This window comes from Capricornis sumatraensis, chromosome 3 (assembly GCF_032405125.1).
Source record: "Capricornis sumatraensis isolate serow.1 chromosome 3, serow.2, whole genome shotgun sequence".
Classification (NCBI taxonomy): Eukaryota; Metazoa; Chordata; class Mammalia; order Artiodactyla; family Bovidae; genus Capricornis; species Capricornis sumatraensis.
Window position 1 is genome coordinate 172,606,330 of NC_091071.1, and position 14,293 is coordinate 172,620,622.

Consider the following 14,293-nt stretch of genomic DNA (forward strand, 5'->3'; position numbering starts at 1 on the left):
GTAGACTTTGGCCTGCCAGACTCTTTGTGTTCTTGCCCACTCCACATTGTTTATCCCCAGGAGGCAAATACTAGATAGCTGGCAGCAATCATCATGCCTTCATTTTCCTCACCTCAAGGCCTAGCAGTGCCTGGCAATGACAGTCAATTACACTTATTTCTCATCTGTTCATCAAGTATTTGTGCTTCTACAGTGTACTAGGCACTGGGGGCACAGTCCCAAGCAAGACCAAGTTCCTAGGGACCAAAAATACATCATTTCAGGTTGTCATCATCACTATTAATGAAAAAAGAGGTTAGGGAAGCCTGTCTGAAAAAACCCTAGTAAAGGAACAGGTCAGATCCGGCAGTGAAAACAAAAGCTTTTAGAGAGAACAACTTTGATCAAAGCAAGAGCAAGGAGGTAGATATGGCTTGAGCAGACTGAGGGGAGCAGATGAGGATGCCCAAGCAGGTGCTACTGGGTCTTGCAGGCCAGACTAAGAAATTTGGATTTTCCTGAGGCAGGAAAAAAAGAGCCTCTTGAGGGTTTTGAGCAGTACTATGATCTGACAAGACTCCCTGGTAGCTCAGTTGATAAAGAATCCACCTGCCAATGCAGGAGACCTGGGTTGGATCCCTGGGTTGGGAGGATCCCCTGGAGAAGGGAACGGCAACCCCCTTCAGATTCTTGCCTGAAAAAATCCCGTAGACAGAGCAGCTGGGCGGGCTACAGTCCACAGGGTCACAGAGAGGCAGACACGACTTAGCAACTGAACTACCACCACGCTCCGACAGGCTACTGGGAACATGCCTTGTGTGCATGAGTACTGGAAGGTGAACAACGCTGTCACTATCAAGTCAATTTTGAGTGAATGTAACGGGCGCCAAATGAGACTGAGACGCGATCGGAGAACACATGCAACTTGGCATGCCTTTTAGACATCCAAATGAACTTACCAACCGGGTAGCTGGATAGGGGTCTAGGTCAAGGGGAAGTTGAACTGGAAAGTTTGACACATCAACAAAAAGATATTTAAAGGACCCGGGGATTCTTTTGTCTTCGGCAGCTTTCTCTCCAGACTCCCATCACATCACATTTCAAAGCATCCACGAGAGATAAAAGAGCTAGTGAGGTAGGAGGAAACCTAGCGTTCCATCTCGAAGGTCAAGTGTTTCAGCAAAGGAGTGAGTAAGTCAAAGTCTGCCACCAGGGCTAGTGAAGGATGGAAACTGATCGCTCATTTTGGCAAAATGAAGGCTGCTGCTCACTGTAACAAGCAGTTCAGTCAAGTGGAGGAATGAAAGCCTACTGAATAAATGAGACAAGTGAATAAATGGACTGAATGAGTGAATGGCTAGACAGAAGTACCCCCAAATGATGTTCATGGGTTTGCTCATATTGGAAGGGGTAAGTCAGGAGTAACCACCTTAGATACTGGGTATTCTGTGCATTTCCAACATTACCAAATTATAAAATGAAAAGGAAGTCACATGGAAGATCCTTGAAAGCTCTCTTAAGTTGCCCCATACACATAGAAGATGTGAGTGCTACTGTTTTACCTTATCAGCTTCCAAGTTCTCTCAAATTATATCACTCTCCTCAATCTTAAAATTAAAATATGGCCTGTAGGGAGCCAAACACCACACACACACACCAGACACCACCCATACCAATCACCCCACCCCACACATGCACACACGTGCCTCTGATAGAGGGAGACTGCTCCAGTCATTTTTTAGCCTTCATTCACTTCCTGGAATGTGCCAGACTCCTTCTGCCTTGGGGTAGACATACTGTGTGCTCTGCCTGAAATTCTTCTCTTCCCCTACGCCTGGCTGACCTGCCCATTATATATGTTCCAGTCTCACTGTGTACTTCCCTCTCATACACTTACCATATTAATTACTAAATAAAGATGCCAGCACAGTTTTATCACCTTGTATTTCCCTTGCCCAATCCTCCCTCTGCTAGAGCTGCCAAGGGGGTAAAAATACAGGCCCTGCAAGATTCCCAAGGCGGGCCTCCTGCAGTGTTCAGGTGGTAATAAAAGTGAGTGGCCAACACTTTTAAATTTAGAAATTTATTCTGTTTAATCCACAAGCTTTATATAGCTTTAGTTAAAAAAAAAAAAAAAAACAGAAACAAAAACAAAACAAAAACAGTGAAAACAAGACACTATTTCAAAGTCTGGGCCCTTCCAGCTTTCCAAATACAAGAGCTCTGAAAGTTGTATATACCGACTGGAACAAGACAAAATTATGAATGGAGCCATGACATTTCATAAAACAAAATTTTATGTAACTGAAGGATCCTTCCTGGGGCGAATTAATTGCCTTTACAAAAAAAGAGAAAAGAATGAAATTCCAGTGTTCCAAATCAACTTGTTACACATCTATATAAACCCACAGTGTCCTGGCAAACAACATGCTTTCATTTTCTGTCTCATCTTAGAGCTCGAATCCTGATTCATTTCAGCAGAGACTCCACAGGCAACAGGAAAGATCGTGGCATTAAAATATTCATTTATACTTGTGTGGTAGTTCAACAGTGGTCTTATTTCTGGGCAAGCTTGCAAACCATCAAGGTTGAAAGCATCATAACTTAAATGGGTGCTAAGACTCAAATGAGAAAAAGGAAAAAGGAAAGAAAAAGTAGAAAGAAAAACCTCTGGGAATAGCCAGGGGTACTTAAAAGAACCATAAGAATGCCAACAATATTTAAACCCCCTTTTTTAAAAAGGGGATTTTTCTTTTTTGGCTTAAAATATTTCACTCTAAACGAATTTATGTCAGCTGTCGATGAAAGAATGTCACTAATACACTGTGGACACCTTTTGCAATGTAAATCCATGCCCTTTTTTTTACATGGTGAACTTCAACCTAGCAATTATTACAACAAATGTTATAGTCTAAAGCTCAAACACATTTTAGCAATTTGAAATTGAATTGCGTACAAACCAAATAAAATTTACATCGTAACAAACATTTCCACCTAGGACTGTGGGGACACTTGAGCCTTCCGCATTGATCTCAGGGCCTTTTCACGCAGGTGCTTTTCTAAGTCATCAAGGTTATCTTCAGCCTCACTTTCAGTCTCCTAAAAAAAAAAAAAAAAAAAAAACCCCAGAAAGGTTGTATCGTTAAATCTTGAGACAATGGTTGGCAATGTTGAGTCTTATCTGTGGTGATGCAGCATAACTGTATGAATATACTAAAAACCATACTTTAAATGGGTGAATTATATGTTTAATAATATCAAAGTTCTTTTCAAAAATATACATTAAACTTTTTGGACATTATTGATATTCTTATTTAGCCTTAGCAAATTCCTGCTCTTGGTAAGTGGTCCTAGAGAAACCAATCAGAACAGAGTTAACACTGGGCATCTAATTATTAGAAGAAAATTACTAAGCTACTTCTGCAAACCAAATGACTTAGCTACTTGTACAAACTTCAAGACAGGGCCCACGAGTACCTTCTTAGGCTCTGGCTCTGCCTCTGGTTCTTCCTGTGCTGATGTGGTTGTGGGAGCAGCTACAGCTGCAGGGGTTCCAGCAGCCGCAGCAGCGGCAGCTACAGCCTTCTCCTTCTTGTGTTTTTTGTGCTTCTTGTGCTTCTTATCCTTTTTGTGTTTCTTGTCCTTCTTTTTCTTCTTTTTCTTTCCACCTCCTTCTGGGTCTGAATTCTAGAAATACAGAAAAACAAAAGCAATAAAATCAACCTGTCCAAAGAAACATTTTATTTCAAGGGAATAACCAGCTGAATTAATCTCAGGATTTCATAGGGCATCAGGTGGAAGAAGGTCCAAGGCCAGTCACCACCAAGAAAAGTACTCCTAAAGATGGGAGTAAAGACTTCCAAGAGCTGAAATGGATCCTGAAGGCTCAGCAGTGAAGAATCTGCCTGCAATGCAGGAGACGTGGGTTTGATACCTGGGTCAGGAAGATCCCCTGGAGGAGGGGATGGCAACTCACTCCAGTATTCTTGCCTGGGAAATCCCATGACAGAGGAGCCTGGTGGGCTACAGTCCATGGGGTAGCAAAGTGTCAGACACGACTGAAACAACTGAGCATGCAGGCACCTAACTTCACACTAAACCAGGTCTCCCAATCACAGACTGAATCAGGTCTCCAAGACTGGCCTGAGTCTGGGTCTACTTCCAGATGCAAGGAAAAGCTCCATGATGAATAGGAAGAAAAGTCTCTGAACTCACCCAAATTGAATTCTGGTTCCTGAACCTACTGGTCAACCTCACACAAATTGTTTAACTTGTTCTGAGGCCTTTTTATCAACCTCAAATGGGTATTACAATCCCTAATAAGGCTGTTTACAGTAGTTAAATGGGAATATCTGTAAATCACCCATCATACCAGCCTAAGTAATAAAAAACTATTACCCTAATTGTAAGTGTGTGTGATGGCCACATCTCTAGTCACTGCTCTCTAGAATGCAGGGTTATTTATTCTCCACTGCATATATTCCAAATTTAAGCCAAGGGTAGGCTCTGCTATAAATGCATCTAGTCTGTAATGTAATTTTTAAATCTCATATTTCCAAGCAATTACTTAAAATTCTTCATCATTCAACTAGTCTGCACAATAACACAACCCGATTAAGATGAACAACTAACTATTGATGTTTTTTATACAATATAAGAATCTGCCATGATTAATGAATCACAAAGAAAGGAAAACAGTTTAAGCTCTGATATTTTACTACCCCAATGATATGTAAGCTTGATGATGTAAAAACAAGAATGTTACTCTTATTTACGTAGCCTGCCAAAGATAAGACTATCTGGGTCAAGAATGTACTTTCTATTTCATCTAATATTTCACATGTTGCAAGATTCATTTGTTATTACAGAAATAATGTATTTCCACTATAGGAAAAATTAAGAGCATTAAAATGTAAAGGAGAAAAATTAAAGATCACTCATTATTCTCCTCTAAAACCACTGGTGACATTTTGATATCTTGTGATACTTTTCTTAAAAATAATGTAATCATACTAATAGACATGATCCAAGATCAAAACCTGCATTAATTGTGCAATCGTAACTATCCCCAAACCTGTCAAATACTAGAGAGAACAGAAACACTAATTTTCTCCTAGATAATATTAGAATCAAGGTGTGTTTTTTTCCCCGTTTTTCTAAGTTATCTATATAGCTCAACCTTCACCACCAAGATTATAGAAATATTATAAGACACTGGAAATTAGTGGATATCTACAGAATATTAAGCATGGGCAGTGATGCAAACACCACCACTTATTATGCGCCTCCTTTTGAAGTCCATCTGAATCACAGAAAATTATGCTCCTCTGAACTACAAAAGACGAAAACCTCTCTCCTTGCAAGTAACCATTTACACTTATAAAGGAAGTCCACAACAGGGCAGACATACCCTTGCCGGTGATGGGCTCGGTGTTGGGCTTTTAGCCTTTTTAACCGGTACCGCTGGTGACCAGTTGGTGGAGGGTGACTGAGACTGGACAGGTGACGGAGGTGCTGGGGCCTTTTTAGCTGCTGGCTCAGGAGATCCCGAGACAGATCGGGAAGATGAGACCCTCCTTACCGACTGAGGGCTTGGTGAGGCAGCTCTAGAAACAGAAAGGAAAAATAAAACATTTAGCATTCAAAACAGAGATCCTTCTTTAAGAGAAAACCACCAACTACCATTACACAAGCAGATCACCAACTTTAATATTTTACAGCACTTAGTTTGCTGGCTGATTGTATCGACACAATTTTTATCATCTAAGTCTCCTGGACAGTAGTTCCAAGCCCTACTATCCTCTACCCATTCTATTAATGGTTCTTCCTGTAGGAAATTAGTAATGCCAGTTGCCATATTTAACACTGCTTTTATCAGTCTTACAGACATGCAAGAAGCATCCTATGCATCACTTCAGAGCTGGGTTTGGAAGCACAATTCTCAATTAACCTGATATCCTTAAGAACCAATAAAATCCTCATTTAGCTTATACCACAAGGAACTATCCTGAAAACAGAAAAGGATACATGAACAGGACTGAGAATTTGCCTTAAAGTTTGTATTCACAGCTGTTCTTTCCTGTTCTCAGTGTGTGTGTATGGGGGGGGGTGGGGGGTGGGGGGAAGAGAGTAGCTTCCAAACATAAAGAGCTATGCAAGTTAAGTGTTCCTAACCAAAAAAGATAAAACATTTTTACTTTTTTATCTTTTTGGGTTCCGGAGTCCTGGAGACTCTCCTAATGGGCCTAGAACTTGGAGATGGGGACTGCCTTCTTTGGGGTGACGATGATGCTCCTCTTCGAACAGGTGGAGGACTTGAGGTCTGAGGAGCGCGAGGCCGTGGTGAGGGCGAATGCCGTTTGTTTGGCTGCGGTGACCGGGCCTCCCGGGCAGATCGGCTTGGGGAAGACCCTTTCCTATGCTTTGATGACAATGAAGGCGAACGTCTCTTGGTGACTGGGGGGCTTCTTTGTTTGGGAGGTGGTGAATGGGAGACCCGACGCTTTGGTGGTGGAGATGGTGATGCCCTTCGTTTAGGAGGGGGAGGGGGCGAAGCCGTTCTTCTCTTTGGAGGTGGAGAAGGAGAGTATCTCCTCTGTATTGGAGGAGAGTATCTTCTTGGGGAAGGTGAGCGACGACGTGGAGGAGGAGACGGAGTCCTAGGAAAAATACATCATGAAAGCTTAAAGGTCTAACAGACTAGAAACAGAATGCAAAGAAAACTATGCACTTACAGCACCAGAAGAAGAGAATATTTCTAAGTGGAAATGCCATGCCTTTATCCTTAAGTTAAAAAAAAAGACATCACTTAGTAAATTACTGTGTATCCTACATGATTACAAATAAGACATTCTGGTTAGTGGAGATATAGGGTTCAGATTGAATTCAAATTTGTCAAGTCATTCAGCAAAATCCATGTAGAATCAATTTAATATTTTTTCAGAAAAGAATCTTGCATTGCTCTGAAGAAACTGAAAATCCATTACTACTATTAGTAACTAGATAACTATATTCATAAGATTCTATTGACTGTGCAACTTGAACTCGGGAAGTCTGCTTTAAAGAGCAGTCCTATGGAGAACACTCTCTACACTGGTGTTTGGACTCTGTATTAATAATTAGTGTTCACTTGCACAAGGTTTAAAAGACATCACCCTGCCCTCACCGAGAGACCTGCATTCTGGGGGTCAAAAGAGTAGTATTCAATGGAAACCTACTGCTAGGGAGAATGCATTCCTGCTGAAGTCCCACTTGGCCTTCCTCTTAATGCTTAATCCCTATATAACCTTAACTTGCCTCTTAGAAACTAAACCTCAAAATAACATTCAGCTTCAACCACTTGCTTTTCTCCTGAAACATTCGGACCTTGAGCTCAAAGGTTTTACTGTCTAAAAATCATCTTTGGGAAAGGCCATACATTGTGCAACATCATAGAATGCATTTCCATTTAACTCTTACTAGTAACTCTGAACCCAGATTTCCTCATCTGGAAAATGGGAATACCACTATTAAGCAAGATCATCTTACAGACTAAAGATAAACTACATAAAGCATCTAATGGTTCAGCTGGCACATAAAAGGCATTCAGGGTGTAGTCACTATACCGCTTGATAATGTGTTTGAGCAATTCTCTTAAAAAATTTTTTCTTCCCTTTTACTTTGAAATCATTTTTTACTGACAGAAGCGCTGAACAATAGTAAAGACTTACCACTTAACATCTCATACAACTATAGAAAACCCACCAAGACTATAAAATTAACCTTAGTGCTAATTTGCTATTAACTAAAAAATACTAATGCCACCTCAGTTTTCCCCAGTAATGTTCTTCTTCTGTTCCAGGTTCCAAAAATCAGGATCCTACATTGCCTCCAACTGTCCCATGCCCTTAGTTTTTCTGCCGATCTGTAACAGTTTCTCAGTCTCTCTCACAATCGACTTTTCTTTGAAGAATGCTCATCAGTTACTACGTAGAATAGCTTTCAATTTGGGTTTGTCTGAGATGGTCAGTGCTCTGTGTTCAAAGACCCAGTATCCAGAGATTTAACCAACCCATATTTAATGGGTTGAAAATATTTGAACATAAAAAGGTTTCCCCTAAAATCACTAGAGTGATTCTATCTTTTAATTTACTTCACCTCTTTTAATGGTATACGGTTTACAAATCCTAAAATTCACCCAATTTCAATTGTTTTAGTATACAGGTGACCCCTGAACAGAGGTTTGAACCACATGGGTCCACTTATATGTGGATTTTTAAAAATACACACTGCAGTACTACACAACCTGCTGCTGGATGAATCCACAGATATGGAAGGCCCAACCGTAAAGTTAGTTAGAGTCAAATTCTCAGCTCCTCGTCGGTACCCCTAACTCCTGACCTTGCTGAAGGTCAACTGCATTCAGAGTCTTCAACCACAACGACTCCCAGTTCCCACCCCACCCTGGCCACCATCACCAATCCACTTTCTCTCCCTCTAGACTTGTGTGTCCTGGACGTGTCAGGTAAATGGAAATGTATAATATGTGGTATTTTGTAACAGCTGAACAAGGCCACTCGAATCAATATTTCAATCACAGAAATCCAAAGTTGCTCCCATCAGCACCCACGAGCCTATCTCATAAATACCTTCGTCGTGGTGGTGGTGTGGGAGACCTGCGTCGACGAGGCGGAGGAGCAGGAGAAGGAGAACGTCGCCTTCTGGCGGGCGGTGGGGAGGGACTTCTCCTCCGTCTACCACTAAACCAAAGAAGAATTACAGTTGACTCAGAGTCACTAACATCTGTAACTAAGTGATCGAGATGATTTAGTTTCAGTCACTGTCAACCCAAAGGGCAGCAGCCATCACTCCATCCCTAGAGCAGTGTTTTTCAAACTACACTGAAGTCAGTCAAAACTCGGTCAGAACAGATTTAAATAAAAAAAAAAGAAAGAAAAGAGAAACTAAGTGTTTTAACTATGGGAAATTTTGTTGTGTGAAACTTTTGTTGCAGTATATAAATATACAGTCTGAGTCACATAAAACATTCTTAACATGACACAAGGTGAAAAAACTGTGATAACACTACCTCAGAGAGTTGCTTTTTAACTGGACTGTACATTGGAAACAGCTGGGAAACTTATCTGAACTTTGTGTTCACCAGGTCTTGGCTATGGTCCAGCTGATATAGGTTATTAATAAAAAGGTTCTTCAAGTAACTTTTGATTCCTTGTTAGGAACAACTGTAAAGCCTAGAAAAATACAATGTTCTAATACAGATATTTAAAATTAAAGGCCCAAAATCTGGGTGTCAGTGCTCCAAGTTCTTGATTAAACAAAAAAAAAAACATTCCTGTGGTTGAACAAGAGTTGCAAACAATTAATTAAAAACACTACTCCAAAGACAAAGAAACAAAGCTGCCTGAGCACTTAAGCCATCATGAGGAGCACTGTAGTTAAAATATAGATAAGATCACAGACCTTAATTCTGAGCTCTGTTGCACAACCACAAAAGGCACACTTTATCAAGTTTACTTGTCTTGATTCCCCAATAAAACTAAGGAGAGTTCATTAACAGAACAATGGAAATTCTAACATTCATTAATAACCTTGATTTTTAACTTAAACTTGCTTATGCTTTGTGAAGACTAAGACTTCACTTTAAACAGATTTAAGATATAAACTACAAGAGGCAATAGGTCAAGACAGATAAGCTTCAGATGACATGCAGACACCAAATTTTTTATTACAAGAAAGACAGTAAAGGAGAAGTCACTTTATTAGCAGGGTTAATCTGAGAATTATAGGACCTAGAGAAACAGGGTGGATTACTATACTGTTTCAACAGGTTAATGAAGATTTCAAATGGGTAAAGACATCTGGGTTTTGACTCAAAAAGAAAAAGGTTTACATTCACAAACCTGAGTAATGAGATGATACAAAGCAAAACTCCTAGTGTGTTATCAGTAGATATAATAGCACAAGAGGCTATTCTGTTGATTATATGGCTCCTCTTTTAAAATATTCTCATAAAAAAAAACTGAACTCAGATTAGAATCTATTATGATATACTAATGACCTGAGATATTCACCCTGTGCCTCAGTTTCAGCTGTAAAATGAAAGGCTTGGCATAACTAAAAGGTCTCTTTCAGTAATGACTTCCAACGTCCTATGTTCCATGTGAGAAAATTGAAAAGAGAATAAAACCATAACCTGTTAAAAATGATAAAGTAGCCAAACTAGCATACTTAAGGAACTACAAGAGAAACGGGACAGTCACTCGTAACTGGAATCTTGACACCAAATAGGTCTACAGCTTCTTTAAGCCGATATGACACACACCTCAGGGATTTAAAAAAGGAAAAGACAAACATCTTCCAGTTACTCTCAACACTTAATGCCAACCCAAGCCTTCAACTGCGTGGACACTGCTGAGTACAGAAGTCCCCCCACCACCCCACATTATGTAAGAACCAGTTTCATTAAGCCTCAAAACACAAAGCAGCCCTCAAGAATTAGGAATAGACAAGTCTCAGAATGAAGACAGCTTGCTATCTGTGCAGTGACCTCTTCAGAACCACATCATCTCCTTAGTCACACCGGTAGTGAGGACAAGTTATACACGCAACAACTACTTTTTTACACTAAGTATGATTAATATTTGGGCTTCCCAGGTGACACAGTGGTAAAGAATCTGCCTGCCAACGCAGGAGATGCAAGAGACATGGGTTTGATCCCTGGGTTGGGCAGAGTCCCTGGAGAAGGAAATGGCAACCCACTCCAGTATTCTTGCCTGGAGAATTCCACGGACAGAGGACAGACTACAGTCCATGGGGTCACAAAGAGTCAGACACGACTGAGCACATGATTAATTTATCTTTAACTATTAAGGAAGGAATGTTCAACAGCCAAAGACAAAAGTTTAGAAGCATGAAAAATATTGCTTTAAGCCTTACAGTCATTTTTTAACCTTTTAAATGTCTCTCCAAGTTTCTCTTGCCTTCCCTATCATCATCACAAAGCTCCCCCCCCAACCCAAATCTAAAGAGCTATTATTACTGTCCTACCTCATTAATTTGATGTGTAAGAAAATATAATTAAATCAAACCAAAACAACTGAGGAACTTCTCCACCATCATAACCTATAAACCTAGGAACAGGATGTTACCTAAATAGTAAATTAAGTCACTAGAACTTTGACATGTAATCCTAATTTACAAAATAGCATCTAACCAACCTTTTAGTCATTGGCGATTGCCATCGCTTTCCCATCTGCATCCTGAGAGCAGTGGAAAAAAACAAGTGTCAAGAATTCCATTCACCAAATTAATAGATATATATATATATTTTAGATGTTCAAAGATAGTCAGAAGTAAATGCCATGATTTAACTGGTCTATTCAGGTCATGCACATGCATGACATGCTGGTACAAACTTACTAAATTCTCATTAAACAGTAATAATCACTGAACAAAAGAAAACCCAAACACCCCAAAATCTGACCATTTCCTACTATAAGCGCTAATGAAATGGAATTAACCCAATTCTAAATAAGCCCACAGCCCATCCCTTAAGTTATGAAGCTTTATCACAACGACGGATCAAGAGTGAAGACATTACCGAGGGGAAGCCTCCTTCTGGCGCTTTCGAGGTGATGGAGAGGCACTCCGGGAAGGGGAATGTCTCCGTCGCCTGCCTACCTCACCATTCTTCACATGGGACCTTTTGGGTCGTTCATCTTCTGAGGAAGAGGAGGAGCCAGAATCTAAAATTACACGATGAACAAAAATTTACATCAGATGTATGCTTGAAGACCTGTACCTGTTTTTGGAAGCTAAGCAGAGGGAGTATCCAAATTAGCATATCAAGTTCACTAATATAAGTGAGCACACATACAAGCCATGAGTTCTGGAAAAAAGACTATTACCAATATGTGCTCAACGACTTCAAAGTCAAGCATACGTAAATATACAATTATATAATTATTTTATACAAATCATTTCCATAGCACAAGCCAAGAAGACAGCACTCCTTAAGAATCTAGTGATTTTCCAAAAAGCTCAGTAAAACTTAAAAAGCATCTCGAGCAATTACTTAATTCTAGTTACTCTAAGCACTTTTAAGGCTACTAAAAGCCCGACTGGGGTTTGAATAATTTACTTCATATCCCTATCATTTATCAAACAAGATATATCTGACAATTCCTATAAATACCAAAAAAATATCCAAAACATAATGCATTTTCAAACATTTCCATAATTAACCACATCTTAAAGGAGTTGCAAAAGCTATATAGCTTTAACTGACTTAATGTCACTGTGGAATGCTTTGGTTTCGATTTTATAAATGAAAAGGAAAGGCAGTGTCTAGACTCCGTCACAATTACCAACTGAGCTAATAAAACCAATATATCTGACTTCAAAATCAGGTTTCTGTGTACGTACTTTTTAATTCAGAAATTATAGATACACTCATATAAACACATACACAGAAAAAAAACTAGAAATAACCTAAATGTCCAAATAGGCAAGTGGCTTGATAGTATATTATCAATATTTTAAAAATGTTGCAGCCAGTAAATAAATGAGGTAGATCCTTAAGAACTAACAGGGGAAGATGTCTAGATACAGTAAGTTAAAAAGGCAAGCAATATAATCTACAGTTTGAGCCTGTTAGGTGTTTTGGGTTTGTTTTTAAACTACAGATACTTAATACATGCACAGAAAATTTCTAAATAAAATATTTGGGGAGTAAGACTGAGGGTTGAGAAAAGAAACATACTTTTCCAATTTTTATTCCTGTTTTAAATTTTGTACTCTGAAGATCTATTACTTTTACAACACTCTAAAAGAAAAGGAAGTACTTAATACCAAAGCTCCAAAACTAACAATTCCTCATATTTCTATGAAGGCACAAAAATTTTTCTCCTAAATACACTCACTACACTTCTGGATATTTTTATCTTAAGTACTTTTATTAGGACATGCAGAGAAAAAGAGCAGGTCCTCAGTGTCCATACCAGATGAAGACTGCTGGTTCTGTCGTCTATACTGGCGCCTCTGCTGCACAGAATCTGCTGCAGCCATTTTGCCACCTTTATCTTCTTCTGAAAGAAGGATGCATTTAGAAAGTGTTTCTTTAGTTATGCATACAGAAAATATAACATATTTGAGTTGGGAAATATTCTCCTAAACTTTTATTTGTGATAGCTGGGTCAAGCACTATCTACTCTTCCCCCGCCAACAAATGAAGGAGGAGCTTAAAATGCCAATTTAAATGCTAATTTAGATTATCTTCACCAAATATACTGAAAAAATAAACTTATCTAGGCATTTGTGACAGTTCGGGCTGGGTGCCAAGCACTTATAAACATTATCTCAGTTAACCACCAAAGACTAAAGGATGGCACTATTATGCACTTCAGAGATGGAGGGGAGAGGAGAAGAGGCTCAGATAAATTAAGTAATTAAAACAAAACATAGTGGAACTTGGGATTCAAACAGGCCAGTCTGACTTCCAATCCTAGCTCTTAATCATTAAGCCATAAACTATGATTAATCTTTAACCAGAAACAAATTCAGCTTAAAACACAAAACAAACACAAAACACTTACCCGATTCAGATAACTCTACTTTCCGAGGCTTCGGTGCTGGTGAAGGGGATTCTCTTTTCTCAGTACCTTTATGTTTTGTCACTAAAAATGAGGAGGGGGAAAAAAAGCCCCACTTACATACATTAAAAAAACGAAACAAAAGGCTACACATTTTAATGATACAAAAAAAGTGTGACTCTTCTCAAAAATAATTTACTGACAATTAAAAAGTCCTTTTAAAGATCTTGTTGTCATTATCTGAAGCAAAAGAAGTAATTAATAATGTCTGGTGAAAAGCCTCAGAAAGTTCTATAATGATTTTAAAACTTTCAAACTTTCTCCCAAGAGAAACAGTTAAGAGAATAGCAGATCAGTTCAGTTCAGTATGCAGAAGGAAATGGCACCCCACTCCAATATTCTTGCCTGGAGAATCCCAGGGACGGAGGAGCCTGGTAGGCTACAGTCCATGGGGTTGCAGAGTCGGACACGACTTAGCGACTTCACTTCACTTCAGTTCAGTAAACCTCTATGTGCTACCTTAAAATTTCAAGCACACACTCTTGACTATGTAAGCACTTGTAAGCACCACTACAGGTTGGTCCAGAAAAGTAATAAAGATGATAAATGATTAAGACATAAGATCTGATGAAACTTTCACAGAGAAAAACATGTGATCTGGAAATCTGAGGAACAAATTGGTCATCTAAGAGACCAAAGGCTCTTGATGTAGAGAATAGCCTTCA

General features: G+C 39.3%; 1 protein-coding gene across 7 annotated transcripts in view; it reads right to left on the reverse strand.

The window, feature by feature from the left end:
* Window positions 1-2,065: 2,065 nt before the first annotated feature.
* The window catches only part of SRRM1 (serine and arginine repetitive matrix 1), a 29,578-nt gene continuing 17,350 nt past the window's right edge, over window positions 2,066-14,293 (reverse strand). For 4 of the 7 annotated variants that reach the window (XM_068967077.1, XM_068967081.1, XM_068967075.1 and 1 more), the window contains exons 10-18: window positions 13,572-13,652; window positions 12,978-13,064; window positions 11,579-11,723; window positions 11,196-11,237; window positions 8,607-8,717; window positions 6,177-6,638; window positions 5,390-5,585; window positions 3,457-3,666; window positions 2,066-3,078 (exon numbers count right to left, since the gene is read on the reverse strand). In XM_068967077.1, coding sequence (XP_068823178.1) covers window positions 2,974-3,078; window positions 3,457-3,666; window positions 5,390-5,585; window positions 6,177-6,638; window positions 8,607-8,717; window positions 11,196-11,237; window positions 11,579-11,723; window positions 12,978-13,064; window positions 13,572-13,652 — 1,439 coding nt within the window. In that variant the 3' untranslated portion in view covers window positions 2,066-2,973. The remainder of the gene's footprint in view (window positions 3,079-3,456; window positions 3,667-5,389; window positions 5,586-6,176; window positions 6,639-8,606; window positions 8,718-11,195; window positions 11,238-11,578; window positions 11,724-12,977; window positions 13,065-13,571; window positions 13,653-14,293) is intronic. The other 3 variants (XM_068967079.1, XM_068967080.1, XM_068967076.1) reach the window with 2 other exon arrangements.